Source organism: Pelobates fuscus, chromosome 3, assembly GCF_036172605.1.
Source record: "Pelobates fuscus isolate aPelFus1 chromosome 3, aPelFus1.pri, whole genome shotgun sequence".
NCBI classification, from domain to species: Eukaryota; Metazoa; Chordata; class Amphibia; order Anura; family Pelobatidae; genus Pelobates; species Pelobates fuscus.
In genome coordinates, this window is record NC_086319.1 from 217,284,813 (window position 1) to 217,304,490 (window position 19,678).

The 19,678-nt window shown below is 39.3% G+C and overlaps 1 protein-coding gene across 1 annotated transcript in view; it reads left to right on the forward strand.

Moving 5' to 3' along the window:
- The first annotated feature begins 958 nt into the window (after positions 1-958).
- LRRK2 (leucine rich repeat kinase 2) overlaps positions 959-19,678 on the forward strand; it is a 245,907-nt gene continuing 227,187 nt past the window's right edge. The window contains exons 1-4 of the mRNA XM_063448081.1: positions 959-1,166; positions 1,253-1,338; positions 9,206-9,315; positions 10,444-10,532. Of these exons, the coding sequence (XP_063304151.1) occupies positions 1,031-1,166; positions 1,253-1,338; positions 9,206-9,315; positions 10,444-10,532 (421 nt within the window). The 5' untranslated portion in view covers positions 959-1,030. The remainder of the gene's footprint in view (positions 1,167-1,252; positions 1,339-9,205; positions 9,316-10,443; positions 10,533-19,678) is intronic.

The following is a 19,678-nucleotide window of genomic DNA, read 5'->3' on the forward strand; positions in this document are numbered from 1 at the left end:
TACATGTTATTCCAGAAGTTGTGTCCTTAAGGGGTTAAGTGGTGATATGGAACGGGTACATGAAGGCAGCAGGCATAGCTACACACAGCTCTATCAAACTCAAAATCCTCCAATTAATCCCTCCAGCCACTGAATATAAACAACCAAGGCCCCTGCATAATGCGTATCAGACATCTTGCTTTTCTTTTTTTTCTTTTTCCGATGGACATGTTTTGATGGGTGTTATACTAATTATCTGTAGGTAGGATCTGTTCCATAGGGCCTAGTGGTATGTTGGAGCCTCTGTTGTTTATTTTCCATGGCTGTGAGGTATTAGTTGGAGGATTTAGACATATTATCAGGTTGATACTTTGTCAGCTTCCCTTGGGCAGTGACTGTGGTGCAGGTTGCTGGATTAACCTGTCCTGTTTTATTTAAATGAACATTCCACAAATCATAACCACTACAGTGCGTTTTAGTGCCAGAAGTGTTTATGGGGCCCCCCTTAACTGATGTCTGCTGGGCTCTGTTTCCCGCCTCCACAGCTTCCGTTATCTTTTCTGAGCTAAGCCTAGCTTGTTGGCTGAGAACATCATCTGATCGCCCTTGGCTAATGAACAGAGCCCTGCACTGCCAGGCTAAGCTCGGACATTACACTTCTGGCTTTCTGTAGGCTTTACTGGAGGCAGGGACTGGTGTCTAGTAAATGCCTGATAAGAAGACAAACTATTCTAAAACAGTTTGGCTACTTACAGGTGGTGGTACCTGTGATCTCTTGTTACCATAAGCTCTACAGCGTGTTGTAGTGGTTATGATGGTGCTTGGATTGTCTATGCTGCAAGAGACCTTTATTACATAAGGCTATAAAGTTAAGCTTTCATCTACGCATGTTCTTATCTACCTAAGCAAAACATACAATTTATATTTCTCACTCTTTTTTCTTTTTCTTTTTCTTTTCCAAATTTTTTTTCATTTTTTTGTGTGCGAAAGATACATACAATGATGAACCTAAATTACAAATGCAAGCAGATCTATACATGAAAAAGAAATCATGAGTTGCTTAGAGGAACTTGAGGAAAATGTAAAAAAGCTTGTAGTACGTCTAAGAAACGTTGAAGAGGGCAAGCAGATTGAAACACTTTTCCAGATATTGGACGATCTATACATTTACACGTTCTGTGATTCTGGTAAGTTGGGGGGTTGTTATTTATTTACTCATATTTTCTTATTTTGTATAAACTGTTTATTAAACCAAAATTTATTTTAACATTAGCTCACGAAATCTTCAATGACAAGAATGTGCACTCACCACTGCTATTGGTTTTGGAATCCTACACGAAGGTTGAAATTATACAAAAGGTGATGTTTTAAAGTGTTTGCTATATTTACTTTTCATAGAAACAAAACATGTTTATTGTATGTTATATGTACATTTATTTTATCTTGTTAAATGTAAGCCTTGCTAACCATTAGAATTAATTATGTTCTTGCCATAGTTCAAATAATTAGTTTTAAAAAAATTGGTTTCAAATAATTTGCGTATCTATTAAGTAGTTTAAAATTAATAGCTATACTTCATGAAAAGTGTGGCTTGCAAATCACAAATGCATATGCAAAGGTGAGCCATATCCGATGGATGGTCTATGACCGATGCAGTATAGAAAGGGTTCTTCTGGGTAAAGCGCTTTCTTACCTTTTGGGTTCTTGGCATATTTTGCAATGACCCCCAGTGGTTACTTTGCTTTAGTGCAGTGGCCACATGAGGCAGGAAGAAGTGAGCTTTACTTGCCACAACCTGTCATTCACGGCCTCCGTCTTCATCTTATGCAGGATCCTCTTCCACTCCTGTCACTTTTTCTGCCCAGAATAGTATGGAGAAGACTGCGGGAGCATCCATGGAGAAATACTTTTTCACTAGTGATTGCTGAGAGTTTGACAACTCTCTTTATCAAGTGTAGAAAAAAAATAAGATGACAAAGTAATCCATACTTTGTCTTATATCTTTGGCTGTGTAGGCATTTCAGTGAAATTCCAATACAGTCCATGGGAGTATTTCATAAAGATCTTATCTTTATTAAATACTATTTGTTTATTTTATTTTTTTGGGTAGGGTGACAGAGCAACTCTAAGGGTTTGCCAAATAATTAACTCACCATTTATTGCTACTCCAACCAACAGGGGACAGTTTTGACCACTACATGATTTGGTAACCAAAAAGATGAATGGGAGGACTCTCTTGTTCTGTTTGAGGGATGTGACCATTTGTCAAACCCTGTAGAGATTTACAGAACTCTATGTATCTTCAGGTATTTTTTCCCCCACAGGGAGCCATTGCAGTTCTTCTCGTGCAATTGTGTTGTGTGTGTGTGTGTATGTTTATATATATATATATATATATATATATATATATATATATATATATATATATATATATATATATATATATATATATATATATATATATATGTATGTATTTCACTATATGTGTATGTATGTGTGTATATATATATATATATATATATATATATATATATATATATTTCACTATATGTTTCCTTTCAGTGTTGCAACGGAGAGCTGTAGTTTGTAGGATTAATTTAAAATACATTAGTTTACTCTTACATACTAAATGTTTTGATGTGATAGCTGTGATTATCAAATTCCACTTTCTAATGGCCTTTCCTTTGATGGATCCATCGGGTGCTGTTAAAGGACACCTGTCACTGTTAAACAATTATTTTAATGTAATAATACTGTAGTGGGGGGGGGGGGGATGGGGTGGGGCATTGTTGTACTTGTGGAACATCACAGCATACAAATGTGTGTGTTTTACTGCAGTAAAAGCAAATAGTATTATGACATTCAGAGTTAAAATGACATCCATAACCTGGAAAATAACATATCTAAATTTTCCCAAAATGTTTTAGGTTTTATTTATCTTAAATTGTGTTCCATATATAGATATTAGATGTGGAAGGAAAGCCCTGTTTTTCCTTAAGAAAATGATATATATAAGAAGTGTGGGTGCACTTAATATGAAAGATGTAAATGAGGTTTGATCAAACATACAGCTCAAATTATAGGTTTTGTTTTGGTCAGAACTTGTTCAATTGTGTCTGCCATTAAAGGAGATAGATAAATCTATTCCAACTTTTAAGTTTAATAGTACTGTCTTGTTGCTTGTATTTCTTATGTTTTTTTCCTCCAATTATATGGATACAGTTATTGTTATATAAGCAAAAAAAGTATACACCTTATACACAATGAACCAGTGGATAAACACAAGTGGGTATGTATACAATAAAAGAAATTACCCAAATATTATAAGGGAGTATGAAGATTCCTCAACATCTTCAGAAGAAACACAAATGTATAATAAAAATAATAAAATGTATTATTCACAGTACTAGCAATTATATCTGTTAAATAGCATGTATGATTTTGAAATACACCGGATACTTTGGATGTTATTCACTTAACTTCAAATTTCAGCAAACTGAAATCTGAACTGGAATAGGTAGATTAAAATAGACAGTCTGCAACTGTAACAGAGTTGTAGATTTTTTCCTCTAGATCAGAAATGTTTGCAATTCTGGTTTCAGTCAGCTAGAATTCTGAATTAAATGGACAGTATGGGCATCCAGACCCCTTCAGCTTTTGAAGTGGTCTGGGTGCAATGTCCCAGGTCCCTCAACCCTGCAGTGGTATTTATTGCAGTTTCTTTTTTCTCTCTTTTTTTTTTTTTTAAATCTTTATTATATTTCCATACAATACAAAAATAAAAAAACAGGACAACATAAAACTGGATATAGGTATTAGAAGAATTACATATTCACATATTTGTTGATTATATTTCAGGAAGTCAAGTTATTATATATACACTTTTCCCTTTTCCTTTTCCCCTTATCCGTCTCTAATAAAAAAAAAAAAAAGGGAAACATACAAAAACACATAGACGTGCCAAGAGATTCTCATTTTATCTCTCCTAACACACTGCAATAATTACCTACCAGGGTTTACTCCACCTCTAGTGGTTATCTGCCACTAGACTTGCAGGTCATTAGGCCACTTTTGGTCTCCTAACCGATGCTGGATATCCTCACACTCAGCAAGAGGACATCCAGCACCACCCGAAACCTCACAGGGAAGCATTATGCAATGCTTTCCTGTGGGCAGGGTCGGCGCGTCCATAAGGCAGCACAGGCGGCGCCTTAGGGCCAGTGGATAAGAGATTTATACTATAGATAAGAATTTGATACATATGTTGTTTAGTTTTAGACCCTTGCATTGAACATGCCAGGCCCTTAGAGCGAGAATGCCAAAAATAAGCTAGGTTCCAAAACTGCATGTATAGATCAATTTTGTTTATCTTTCCTGATTTTCACCTTCGTTAAAAGCACAGTGAGGAACATACAAGATGGAGGAGTGAAGAAAGACATGCATACAAAATAGAGGGAGAAGTGAGGTTCATACCATTTTTATAGATATACATAACACTGACATATAACAATAACTCAAATGTATAATAAAAATCTCCCAGTATAATCTCATTGAGCGTAGACAGGAGGATCAATAGAATTTTCTTTTTCCCAAGGATTCACTTAAAGGGAAAAATAAAAGAACATAGTGTACCACTTTAAGGATATAGGAAACACTTTATTGTATGCACTTACAAAATGCCAGAAAGTAAAAAGCCCATCAAATATCGTTGCCAACTTCTCGATGGATCCCCAGGTGGAAATACAGGAACCCAGATGGAAGAAGCACGAACAAAATAAAACTTTAAAATACAAAATTAAAAGTCCGTAATGTAAAGTATTCCTGCCGCCCTACGCGTTTCGTCCTTAGACTTCGTCAGGGGCATCCGGCTGGTGAAGTACACTCCATGATCTTCCGCTCTTTTAAATGTCCCGCCGAGAAACAAGTCTTTTCCGTCAGCCAATCAGAGGCAGTCACGTGTTCCACGGCCGCCTATCAAAGGTGCATCTGCATGGCCAATAGGCTGCTCAGAACCAGCCTCTCGCGAGAAACTCCTCTCCTCACACTCTGCTGGAACGCAAATGCGTTCCAGTGCTCGGGTGGGAGTGACCTCGCGGAGGAAATGGATAGCACCAGAATTCATTAAGAAAAATGGGATAAAACAAAAGTTAATATCATCGGAACATATTACCCATACAAAACATAAAATTAAATAAAAGATGCTGTATATAATATAAAAAAGAACCGTAAAAACAAAAGGGTATATAATCTCATCATAGTAAAACTACCTACATGTCACAGAAAAATATCATACAAGTCATAAAAAACATACTATATCAAAATCGATGTTCATACCCTCAGGTTGCATAGTATTGAGGGTATGGATCCAAAACCCCTCTCTTTGCCTCAATTTAAGTAATAAATCACCACCTCTTTGGTCTAAAGTAACTTTTTCAATCGGAGTACAGTTAAAATTGTGGAAACTAAAGCTAGGGCACCTGTTACAATGCAAAGGAACTGAATGGGTGGTAATTTTCTTTCTAATATTATTCCTGTGTTCTAAAAATCGTATTTTAACAGGTCTGGTGGTTCTACCCACATATTGGACTCCACATCCACATTTTAAAAGATAAACTGTATTACTTGTGTTGCACGTAATGTGTCCCCTAATTTTAAAACTTTGGCCTGTCACTGTACTAGTGAAATTTAGAGTCTTCTTCGAGATTTTTTCACATCTTTTACAAGCACCACATGTAAAAAAGCCCTCATTTTGTTGGATCGGTTTGGCATAGTTCTTAAAAGTGCTGGGTGCTAAGAGGTTCTTAAAGTTCTTGCCTTTTTTAAAGATGACTTGTGGGGCTCGAGGAAGTTCAGTCTTTAAAAATTCATCTTCCAATAACAAAGGCCAATGTTTATTTAAAATATGTTTAATTTTCTTCGCATGGGTGTTATACTGAGTATTGAAAGAAAAGGCAAATTTGTTAGCTGTGGGGCGCGCCGATTTATTAGATAAAAAGTCATCCCTTTTGGAATTGTGAGCCTTCATAAATTCCTTGTTGATAAAATTCTCGGTATAACCTTTTTCTAAAAATTTATCTTTAAGAATTTGCGCTTGATCTAAGAAATTGTGCTGATCTGTGCAGTTCCTCCGCAGTCGAGAAAATTGGCTGCGGGGAACGCTTTTTAGCCAAGGGGGGTGGTGACCACTTTCTGTATTGATAAAACCATTTGCATCTGTTGGTTTAAAAAAAGGTTTTTGTTTTGATCCTAAGATCCTCAATATAAATAGTAAGATCTAAAAAATTGATCTCTTTTCGACTCATGGTGGGGGTAAAAATCAGAGAAAATTGATTGGCATTAATATAAGTAAAAAAGTTTTCCAAGGATAAAACATCGCCTCTCCAAATGATTAAAATGTCATCTATATATCTTCTCCACAGCACCAAGCTCGCGCCGAATGGGTTATTGTTCCAAATAAAAAGATTTTCCCAAAAATCTAAAAAAATATTCGCATAACTCGGCGCGAACTTGGTGCCCATGGTTGTTCCTTTAAGTTGCAGATAAAAATCCTCATTAAAAAGAAAAAAATTATAATTATTATAATTATAATTTTAAATTATAAATTTCACTAGTACAGTGACAGGCCAAAGTTTTAAAATTAGGGGACACATTACGTGCAACACAAGTAATACAGTTTATCTTTTAAAATGTGGATGTGGAGTCCAATATGTGGGTAGAACCACCAGACCTGTTAAAATACGATTTTTAGAACACAGGAATAATATTAGAAAGAAAATTACCACCCATTCAGTTCCTTTGCATTGTAACAGGTGCCCTAGCTTTAGTTTCCACAATTTTAACTGTACTCCGATTGAAAAAGTTACTTTAGACCAAAGAGGTGGTGATTTATTACTTAAATTGAGGCAAAGAGAGGGGTTTTGGATCCATACCCTCAATACTATGCAACCTGAGGGTATGAACATCAATTTTGATATAGTATGTTTTTTATGACTTGTATGATATTTTTCTGTGACATGTAGGTAGTTTTACTATGATGAGATTATATACCCTTTTGTTTTTACGGTTCATTTTTATATTATATACAGCATCTTTTATTTAATTTTATGTTTTGTATGGGTAATATGTTCCGATGATATTAACTTTTGTTTTATCCCATTTTTCTTAATGAATTCTGGTGCTATCCATTTCCTCCGCGAGGTCACTCCCACCCGAGCACTGGAACGCATTTGCGTTCCAGCAGAGTGTGAGGAGAGGAGTTTCTCGCGAGAGGCTGGTTCTGAGCAGCCTATTGGCCATGCAGATGCACCTTTGATAGGCGGCCGTGGAACACGTGACTGCCTCTGATTGGCTGACGGAAAAGACTTGTTTCTCGGCGGGACATTTAAAAGAGCGGAAGATCATGGAGTGTACTTCACCAGCCGGATGCCCCTGACGAAGTCTAAGGACGAAACGCGTAGGGCGGCAGGAATACTTTACATTACGGACTTTTAATTTTGTATTTTAAAGTTTTATTTTGTTCGTGCTTCTTCCATCTGGGTTCCTGTATTTCCACCTGGGGATCCATCGAGAAGTTGGCAACGATATTTGATGGGCTTTTTACTTTCTGGCATTTTGTAAGTGCATACAATAAAGTGTTTCCTATATCCTTAAAGTGGTACACTATGTTCCTTTTTTTTTCCCTTTAAGTGAATCCTTGGGAAAAAGAAAATTCTATTGATCCTCCTGTCTACGCTCAATGAGATTATACTGGGAGATTTTTATTATACATTTGAGTTATTGTTATATGTCAGTGTTATGTATATCTATAAAAATGGTATGAACCTCACTTCTCCCTCTATTTTGTATGCATGTCTTTCTTCACTCCTCCATCTTGTATGTTCCTCACTGTGCTTTTAACGAAGGTGAAAATCAGGAAAGATAAACAAAATTGATCTATACATGCAGTTTTGGAACCTAGCTTATTTTTGGCATTCTCGCTCTAAGGGCCTGGCATGTTCAATGCAAGGGTCTAAAACTAAACAACATATGTATCAAATTCTTATCTATAGTATAAATCTCTTATCCACTGGCCCTAATCCACTGGCGCCGCCTGTGCTGCCTTATGGACGCGCCGACCCTGCCCACAGGAAAGCATTGCATAATGCTTCCCTGTGAGGTTTCGGGTGGTGCTGGATGTCCTCTTGCTGAGTGTGAGGATATCCAGCATCGGTTAGGAGACCAAAAGTGGCCTAATGACCTGCAAGTCTAGTGGCAGATAACCACTAGAGGTGGAGTAAACCCTGGTAGGTAATTATTGCAGTGTGTTAGGAGAGATTAAAATGAGAATCTCTTGGCACGTCTATGTGTTTTTGTATGTTTCCCTTTTTTTTTAGAGACGGATAAGGGGAAAAGGAAAAGGGAAAAGTGTATATATAATAACTTGACTTCCTGAAATATAATCAACAAATATGTGAATATGTAATTCTTCTAATACCTATATCCAGTTTTATGTTGTCCTGTTTTTTTATTTTTGTATTGTATGGAAATATAATAAAGATTTAAAAAAAAAAAAAAGAGAGAAAAAAGAAACTGCAATAAATACCACTGCAGGGTTGAGGGACCTGGGACATTGCACCCAGACCACTTCAAAAGCTGAAGGGGTCTGGATGCCCATACTGTCCATTTAATTCAGAATTCTAGCTGACTGAAACCAGAATTGCAAACATTTCTGATCTAGAGGAAAAAATCTACAACTCTGTTACAGTTGCAGACTGTCTATTTTAATCTACCTATTCCAGTTCAGATTTCAGTTTGCTGAAATTTGAAGTTAAGTGAATAACATCCAAAGTATCCGGTGTATTTCAAAATCATACATGCTATTTAACAGATATAATTGCTAGTACTGTGAATAATACATTTTATTGTATCATACACCATTCTGACCCTAAACTGGGGTTGACTGGATTGGGTTGTTAAGCAATTCAGTCCAAATATATAACTAGAGCAAATGAAATTATGACCTTTCGAATTGTAGTGCACAGCAAATAGTGTTTATTCAGCAGAGGTGCTCAAAAATCTATTCAATTATTCAACATTGATCATGTGTTTTGTTAATTATTAATGTCCATTTTATTTAATTGCCTGTGGTAAGTGTGTAATAAAATGTTTCTCAAGAATAAAGTACTTGGGTTTTAAGAATTGTGTAATATTTACTTTGTAATGCTTTGATTTTCTTTTACATTTTCAGGTGGGATGGTCTCTTTTGAGTAGATTAATTGAAGTTTGTCCTGGCACGTTGAATAGTTTACAGACACCTATTGACCTTGATCGTGAATGGGATGTACTTGGTGTTCACCAGTGAGTGTTTCTGTGCACTTTGCTAGAAACTAAGAATTTTGCATGCTTTGTCTATTTCCCTTTTTAAAAAATGATTATTTTATTTTTATTTTTTAACATAACTCCACATGCTAATATGCAGAAAAAATTGAATGGGACTATCCTGACTTTCATATAGAATACTGCCATTAACACCTGATAAAATGCACCCTGAAGAGATGAGCAGTCTCGTCAATGTGTTGTTGACAGATTGCTGTCCTTTATTGCTATAATTGTGAAAAGCTGTCTCCTATATATCTGGCAAACTTTCCCTTAATAAAACTAATTGGTTTTAGGGAAAAAAAATAAAGATGTACCTTTAACACCATGTGGTCAGTTACTTTTTTATTTTTATTTTTGTGACAAATTGTATATTCATTCAGAGAGGAGGTCAGGTTGTTGAAACACATTTAAATCCCATTCCGTTAATGACCTTCACAGTGCAATCTATCATTTGATTATAGAAAACTGCATGTTTAAAGGAACACTACAGGCAGAATAACCACTAGAGTGTGCTGTAGTGGTTATGGCGCCATCGGTGCCCTGGGCTTCCCCCCCTTGAGTGCAAAGAGTCAAACCACTTAGTCAAGTTTAGACATTTTACCTGTGGACACTGCTTTCCCATCTCCCTTCCTACAGGAAAGCTGTACGTTTCTGTTAGGGCTTAACTCTGAAGAGCTAACGAAAGCTCCTAACAGGAGCTTCTGGTACTTCCATCACTATAACCATTACAGTTGCGCTGTTGTGTATGAAATGTTCCTTTCACATATCCCCACAACTAGAATGTCTTTGGTTTCTACAATGATGCGGCCAATGTCTTTCACACTATAACTTCCTGTATATATATTAATTGATGATGTATTTACTATGCTTTTTTTTTTTTTTTATACTGCCTTAGCGCAACCAAATAAATTGATAGAGCCATTACCTCATCATTCCCTACCATAGTAATGTGCTTTTGAAAAGCTATTGAAACAAGATCAAGTTTTGTTGGGGAATTTGCATGACTTTACTATTGTAATGTGCCTTTTTTTCCTAAGATGATTGGTTCATGAGTGTGTATATATTTTTTTCCAAATTAAAGTAATTTCATTATCCATTCTTTTTCAGACAAATTCTCAAAGTTCTCTCAACTTATCTTACAAATGTCAGCATTTTGGCCATTGGTCTGAAAGTCTTAAGTACTATCCTTGTTTCAGGTACTATTTAATTTATTCTTAGACTAATTTGCATCTATAGAAACACGAATAATTAAGTATTAAAAATACAGAAAAACTGTCCCATAGTAAGTTACAGGGATAATCTTAATAAACAAGAGAAACATGTGTTGTAAACCGTCATGTGGATGGATATCAATAACAGTGACTCTCTATTTTAATAACTATCTATCTTAGTAGAAATGATGTGGAGCACCAACATCCTTCCTACTTCCTATTTTTCAAATGTTTTTTTTTCTTTTTCTTTGAGTCTAAAGTGGAGTGAGTTATAACTGCTAATGGGCTCTCTTCTCTACTGTGTGGCATCCATCCTAATAGCATTGGAAAGAAATGATATGACATCACTTCCTATCATTTCCATGTTAGCTTGAAGGCAACTCTTGGACTGTTACAGCCAAATCTAATAAAGGTATTCAGTGGGATCTGAAGTTAGGGGAAATGCACTGGAGGTGTTTCACATGATTATACCCTTCCCTCCTCTAGCAACTGTTGGACCACCATGGAAGCACAAATTGATCTAGAGCAAGCATGTCAAACTCAGTCTGGATCGGGCCACATAAACGAGGTTTATGTTTATGTGGGCCGCAAAAAAAAATATACCGTCAATTTTCATAGAAACGTAGGTTTATTTTAAAAAGTACAGTATAAACCTCCCCACCCCCCAGCATCCCCCCTCTACTAAATTCCATCCCCCCCTCTACCACCCTGTGCCAAATCTGATCTTCCTGCTGACACACACACATTCACTGACACACACATACTGACACACACATACTGACACACATACTGACACACATACTGACACACATACTGACACACATACTGACACACATACTGACACACATACTGACACACATACTGACACACATACTGACACACATACTGACAGACACATACTGACAGACACACACACACACACACACACACACTGTCTGTCAGACACATACACACACACACACTGTCTGTCAGACACATACACACACACACACACACACTGTCTGTCAGACACATACACACACACACACACTGTCTGTCAGACACATACACACACACACACACTGTCTGTCAGACACATACACACACACACACACACACACTGTCTGTCAGACACATACACACACACACACACACACACACACACTGTCTGTCAGACACATACACACACACACACTGTCTGTCAGACACATACACACACACACACACACACACACTGTCTGTCAGACACATACACACACACACACACTGTCTGTCAGACACATACACACACACACACACACACACACACACACTGTCTGTCAGACACATACACACACACACACACACACTGTCTGTCAGACACATACACACACACACACACACACACTGTCTGTCAGACACATACACACCGGTTTAGTGGTGCCGGAATATGAGGTCATATTCCGGCGCCCGGCTTCACTTCAGACAGCGCAAGGGAGCAGTGAGGAGCAGGCACCTGCAATATGGGGAAAGCAGGTGCCTACTCTGCTATAACACCAGCATGTACTCGCGGCTCGGCGGGCCGCAAAGACGGTCCTTGTGGGCCGCGAGTTTGACATGCTTGATCTAGAGGTTTAATAATAACATTTAAAAATACATGTCTCCGTGCTGTGAAAAGTGTGGAAAGTATGGAAACACTGTTATCGAACCCTGGTAAAACAGTATGCCATCACAAAAAGCTTTACTGACAATTGAGTCGTGGCTGAAACAAATACAAGGGCAGAGGAGGTCCAAAAAACCCAAAAACCTTATGCTTTTCAGAGCCAGTGTCACTTATTAGTTTTCATATTCCCATTTCGGGCTAATCACAAAATGATTTCAGTAACCTGAAAGAGATTTTGTAGTAGTTGCAGAGGACAAGAAAAAAAAGGTGCTTCCTCATCCAAGATAACCAGTGACAGGTGTTGTATAGCCGCCTTTCACTGTGTATATTTTAAAAAGGGTATAACAAAAGTTTGTTTTTGCTTTATTTATGTTATTAAAGCAGGGTTGTTAGAGGCTGCTCATTGTCGGAGGAAGAATATTTATTTGTATACTAGATAAGGAACCAGTTCTTTCTTTGGGCCTCCCTGTGGGTGCAGTGTTTAGAGGAACTGAGAGCACACCTAGATTATCATTATGTAGTACAGACAGCAGTTGGCACAGGCCATGCTAAAGATCAGTAAATTAATGCTTTTCTTGATTCTGTAAGTTGAGAGGTCACCTTCCTGAATATGACATTAATAATTGGACAGTGAAAGTTACCTATATGATGTATAAATATATATATATTTTTAATGGCATATCATATAGCCTACCCTATTGCCGTAAAAGGTTCTTTACCTAATTGCAAAGTTGTGTTTTATACTTTTAACTTCAATTTATAGGATAGTTTATCCCCGCCTGTTTTTTTTTTCCAGCAAGTATGAATTAATCTAATTAGTGACATTTTAAGCACAATTGCATATAGCTGGTTTCATATTTTGTTATACTATGATGTAAGTCAAAAAGAAAGTTACTTGCACACCATCGCAAATACCTGTGCACTTAAATAACATAGGTTTTTAGTACCACTGCAATGACCATTAAAGCATAAACTGACTTGCTCTTATGTAAGTCCTACTCTAACAAAGGAAGAGAAGGATATTTTTTGAAACACTACAAACTAATAATACTATTAAAAGGGTACACGTACACCTAGGGAGGTGGCAACAAAACTACAATATAATATAAACACACAGTCATGATGAATTGCCCGAAATCCAAAGTGAAATCAATGAATTTCAAAATGTAGACCACAATTACCAAATTAGAAAAATGCTCCCAAGACAATTTTGTATCAATTTCACGGTTTTAGCCTTAGTGTTGCTCCAAGCATCAGAACCACTACAGGCCACTGATAATGTGGCAATCAGTTTTTCAATAGTTTTCCCTCTTACCTGGGTCCAATAATGCCGCATGTTGATCAGGTCTATAATTCACTGGTTGAGAGTATCAGCTGGGAGCCAATGAATGGCATTCTCTTTAACGAATATAAACAGCATTTACATTATCCTGTCAGTCTTGTTCCAAACTGGCTGATGACATAATACTGCCAGGGGCGGAGTAACACCTCCAGCTGTAGTATACAGTATAGTCTCTAAGCGCCATGATCAATTAAAATCTGTTGTCATGGTGTTTGAAATAACTTTAAATTTGAAATTCACTTTGACTTCAGCGCTCAGTTTAGTGACTCCTGACAGAAACCCTGTGCTCAAACACCCCATAATCTCGGGATGCACAATAGCTATATAATCAATCCCTGTTTATAAAAAAAAAAAAAAAAAAATCCTATCCCAAATTCCTACGCACATTTAAATAACAGAGGTTTTTTAGTGCCACTGCAATGATTTTTAAAGGGAACCTATAGTTCTGAAAATAAGCATTATTTCTGGACTATAGATTCCCATCTGGTCAGACCCCTTTGCTGCTTTAAAAAAAATCAACAAAGGTTTAACCCCTTAAGGACACATGACATGTGTGACATGTCATGATTCCCTTTTATTCCAGAAGTTTGGTCCTTAAGGGGTTAATCACCTTGTTTCCAGCAGCAGGACTCCTCCGCTGCAGCTTTCAGCTCTGTCTCTAGTTAAGTGCGAAGATGGAGAGCGCATGCGTGGAAAACGTTATGCTCTTCCACTCAAATGCATTTGATTTGCAGATAGTTTTACTTGATCTTCTCTGGAGGACTAAGTGCCTTTAGTGGTGGTTGGGAAGAGATGGACTATATTGTTACCTTACAGTTACCACCAACCCCATGTGTGCCCTATTAGTTTCTAAAGGTTCATTACAATACCCTTTTTTGCCAAATTAAAAACATTGCCTTATAGCATCATGGTGATTTGTTAGTGTAGGGCTCACCTAAGAAAATTGCCTTGACGTGGTTAGGTGAGCTAGCTCTTTCATTTCCATTGAAGTCGTAGCAAAAGTATCAGTTATTTAAATGCACATATCATTTAGAGATATTGTGCCGGTAAGATTTTTGTTTTGTGTATAAATATGTTAATCATTATTATACCCATTGTTTTGGATCAAAGAAAACTATTATTTGTCTATCTACACCTTCCAAATTGATTAATGCATGCACATGTCTTCTGGAAATAAATCACACCGGACACATTGCAGTTTGAAAGAACTCCAGAGTGGCCTTTATTGCAGGGGGTGCAATTCCCTTTTAAAGCAGAAAAACGTCATGTACAGAATCACAATTAACATACAGTATTCATTCATCAATTGGTTAACAGTCTAAGGGGTCGTCTAAACCCACCCTACTGGGCGTGACCCCAGCATCATCACATGACATTTCTTTGTATCCCAGCCCCATCCCAGCTCCATTTTACTACACGTGGCATGTTTCTATATAGCTTTAGTTGCACAAAGGAAGTGGGGGAGGAGTTAGTAAAGGAAGCTGTTCCTTTAAACACAGCTCGATGGGAAGGGGGGAAGGTAGCAGGATGGGAGGAATTTTGCAGAGGAAACAGTTACTGAGCGCACAGAGGGGGGGGGGGGGGAGGGAAGCTTTTACTCTAGAAGCCATTTTTTTACACAGTGAACACAGAATAAATAGACATTAATAAATAGCCATTTTGGTTTAATTCTTCTGTCCATAACACCATCAGTTCTTCCAAAGAATAGTGAGAGTCTGAGCTCATGGCTTATTTCTGTGTGTTTTTACAATAGACACCAAGGATACCCAAATCCACCCCCAAAACCAATTTCTGACATTAGTGGGATTAGTCATTGTGTAACATGGATATTCTGTTACAATTTGGCTTCAGTTTAGACCTCGATTTAGGCTTTCCAAATGATTCAATCCTGTTAGAAAAACTTTCCAAATGATTTATCTACAAAAAATCCCATAAATTTTTTTTTTTTTTAAATTCTTTATTTTTGAAGCGCAGTGTCAATTACATCATAAGATTATGGCATTTAACTGGTTACATGGGTCGGCACAAAGACATAACGGTAAAGATGATTTGATGCGCTTATTTTTTTATTTTTTTTTGAGAAATAAACAGAAATAAACAGGTTTGTCAGATAAGTCAGCATGGTGTCTAACCATGAGTTATGCAAAACAAGGTAGCGTTGACATAGGTTAACATAATAAATTAGCATAATAGCTTTAACAGAAGATACTTCTAGGTAGATTGATGACCTGCATTGATTTAAGTAGGCATGCTGGTATTCAAACAAGACTGACCTGCTAGGTTATACAGGGCCGACATAGGTAAGTATAGTTACACGTTTAACGTCTGTGCGCGTCAATATGCTGACGCGGGGTGGAGTAGGGAAGACGTTTTGTTACATAGCGTTCCATACATTATTGTCGTTTTCCACTTACAACCGCTCAGGTAGTATTACACGTATCGTTAACTGAGCAAGGGTTAACTGAAAATAACAGGTCTAACGTAATTTCTACTAGCCATTACGTCCAGTGTGATAGGTCTAGTTGTAGTCTGTGTGTCTGCGTCACCGTGTGAGTTTTGTGTAATGCTCGTAGTTCGTGTGGTCCCCATATCAGTGGTGTATGTTCTTGTCGTGAGTGTCGAATACTATTCTATTTTGTACAGCTGAGATGTAGTGTCGAGGGATTCCCGGGGGGTATCCGGGGGGGTCCCATGGGGAGTGTGAGGTGGACGTCTCACGTGATAGTGCCCTTTGTCTGCGTTATGCAAGATTGGTATTCTAGTTGTCTTGTGGTGTGTGTCGGTCTTCTGTAGTGTGTGGGGTGTGCATGTCTGTTTGACCTTATGGTCTGTTTAGCAGCCTATTTGTGTGAATTTCCGCAGGTTGCTTTCGATAGTAATGTTGCTCTGGTTATGTTAGAGATGCGTTTGTGGTGTCAGTCGCGTCTTGGTCTGTTGGTTGGGGGGTGGATATTGTATCCTCTGTCTTCTTGGTTTCTACAGGGTTTTCAGTGGGTATATTTTCCCAAGTTTATTATGGGAGGTTTATGTGCAGGGGTATAGTGTCGCAAGGGCGAGGGGAAGGGGGGGTGGAAGGGAACCTTGAAGCGGCCGTGTGCCCCGACCCAGGTATTATATCCCTACTATGTGTCTCATAATCCAGGGGTCCCAGATTTTGTGGAATTGTTTTGTTGTGTCGTGTAATATTGCCGAGAGTTTGTCCATTTCCATTGTTTCTTCGTTTTTTGGGACCATTTTTGTTAGTGTAGGCGTGTTTTGGTTGCCCCATTGCTCCGCTATGGTGCGTCTGGTGGCGAGAGCTATTTTCGCCACTAGTTTATTTTGTGCCCTCAGTAGTTGAGGTTGGGGTTTTGAGAGTAGCCATGTCCAGGGGTCCATGGGTACGGTCTCGTGCAGTATTTTAGAGGTGAGGTCGGCAACCGCCTTCCAGAGGTGGGAGCTGTGTGGGCATTGCCACCACATATGGAAATACGTGCCTTGTTGGCCGCATTTTTTCCAACACGTGTCTGTTTGGGCTATTCCCATTTGTTTGAGTCTCAGTGGTGTCAGGTACCATCTGAGCATGGTTTTTTAAGCCTGTTCCTTATGATTTACGCATATGGTAAGTGAGGCGGTCGCTTCCCATATGCTTGTCCAGACTGTTGGGTCATCCGGTGGGCCTATGTCTCTTTCCCAGGCCTTCGTGTAGGTGAGTGTGTCTGTTGGGGAATTGGCGTTTAGTTGGGAGTATATCAAGGAAATTTGTCCTTTGTGTGTGGGGGCATGTAGGCAATTTGTCTCGAATCGTGTGAGTTTTGTATTTGCTGTTTTTGTGTTCTGGGGTTCCATCAGGAAGCTGCGTAGCTGTAGATATCGAAAGTGATCGAATGTGTTTAGTGGTGTGGTACACGGGAGTTCTGGGAATGGTATCAGCTGCTGGTTTCTGTAGAAGTCCCGAAGTCTGGTTAGTCCGTTGTCCTCATAATGTGCATAGTCTCGTGGAGTCATGCCTGGGGGGAAACGTTTGTTTCTGAGGATCGGGGTGAGTGGTGATGGGGAGTTTATGAGGGGGTGGCGCGCGTTGGTTCTGTCCCATACTTGTAGGGATGTGGTTAGAGCAGGTGTTGTCGGGGGGAGATCTGGTCTGTCATTTTTGGGGAGCCAAAAGAGGAGGGAGGGATGGTCTCTACCTAGAAGGTCGTGTTCCAGATCTACCCAGAGTTTTGTTCCCGGGGGGGAGTGGAGGTGTTGCACCTGGGCCAACTGGGCTGCTTGGTAGTATTGCATGAGGTTGGGGAGACCTAAGCCCCCGGTTTTCACTGTTTTGTACATTGTTATCCGTTTAATCCGTGGTCTTTTGTCTGCCCAGATGAATTTGTCTATTTTTGATTGGAGGGCTTTAAAGTCCAATCCAGAGATGGGGATGGGTAGAGTCTGGAACAGGTATAAGAATTTGGGTAGGAGATTCATTTTTATGGATGCGATTCTGCCCAGCCAGGATATGTACATGGGTTGCCATCTTTGCAGGTCTGACATGGCTCGTTCGATCAGTGGGGTGTAGTTTAGTGAATATGTTTTGGATAGATCTGCTGGAATGTGTGTGCCCAAGTAGTGAATGCTTTGTTGGTTGTATCGAAATGGATGTGAGCGGATTATTTGGGTCAGGAGTGGTTGTGGTATGTTGAGGGGGAGGGCTTCTGTTTTATCCAGGTTCAGTTTATAACCTGAGAGGTGGGCGTACTCTTGAAGGAGCGTGAGGAGGGGGGGGTAGGGAGTTGGTAGGGTCTGTGAGTGTCAGGAGGATATCATCTGCGTATGCTGCGATCTTATATTCATCTTGTCGAACCTTAAGGCCCTGGATTTCGGGGGTGGAGCGGATGAGTTGTAGTAGAGGTTCTAGGGAGAGGGCAAACAGGAGTGGGGAGAGTGGGCAGCCTTGTCTGGTCCCGTTTTTTATTATGAACTCATGTGGGTTGGTGTTGGGGAGTAGGAGAGCCGCCGTGGGGTTGGAGTATAGGGTCGTGAGGGCTTTGATGAAAGTGTCAGGGAAGTGGAATTTTTGTAGAGTGCGGAATAGGAAGGGCCAGAGCAAGCGATCAAACGCTTTTTCAGCGTCCATTGAGAGTAGTAGGGTGGGGGTGTCCTTGTGTTGGGCTCTCCATATTAAGTCTATCGTGCGTCTGGTATTGTCACAGGCTTGGCGGTTGGGGATAAATCCTACCTGGTCTGGGTGTATGAGTTTTGGGAGGAGTCGTTGAATCCTGTTGGCCAGTGTTTTTGTGAGGATCTTAATATCCGTGTTGAGGAGGGATATTGGGCGGTAGTGACCAGGGTCTAGGTGTGTTTTGTGTGGTTTGGGGATTAGGCAGATGTTGGCTTTGAGCATTTCCGGCGGTACCTGTTCGCCTTCCATTATTGAATTGCAGAGAGTGGTCAGATGGGGAATCAGTATGGTGCTGAATGTTTTGTAGTAGAGGCCTGTGAAGCCATCATGACCTGGGCTTTTGTTGGGTTTTGTGTGTTTTATCGTGAGGGCTATTTCTTCTTCGGTGATTGGGGATGCGAGAGAGTCCCGTTCCTGGTTTGTGAGTGCTGGGAGGGGGATTTTTGAAAGGAAGTTCTGTATTTCTTGTCCTAAAGTCGGGTGTGCTGGGGTATGGGTGGGGCTGTGGTTGTATAGTTTAGTGAAGTACTCGACGAATATGGATGCTATTTGGTCAGGGTCGTTGTGGGTTCGGCCCCCAGGTGAGGTGATTTTGTCGATACGTTTGTGAAGTGATTTTTGTCGAAGTTTGCGTGCCAGAAGGGTGTCCGATTTGTTGGATTTCTCATAAAATAATTGTTTGGTCCATTGTAGGGCCTTATGAGCGTCTTTAGACATGTAGGTTTTTATTGCTTGTTGGTGGGATTTAATTTTGTCAAGTAATGGTTGGGATGGGGTATGTTTGTGTTTGATTTCAAGCGTCCGTAGGGAGGTCAGGTGGTGTTCTAGTTCGTGGAGTGTTTGTTTTCTGTGAATGCTGGCTGCTTTGATTATTGTTCCCCGTATTGTGGCCTTGTGGGCCGCCCACAGTGTGCTCGTGGATGGGACTGATCCAATGTTGGTCATGAAGTAGTTTGTGAGTTCTTGTTGGATGGTTTGTCTGATTTGTGGGTTGTGTAGGAGTGTGGGGTTCAGTCTCCAGGTCC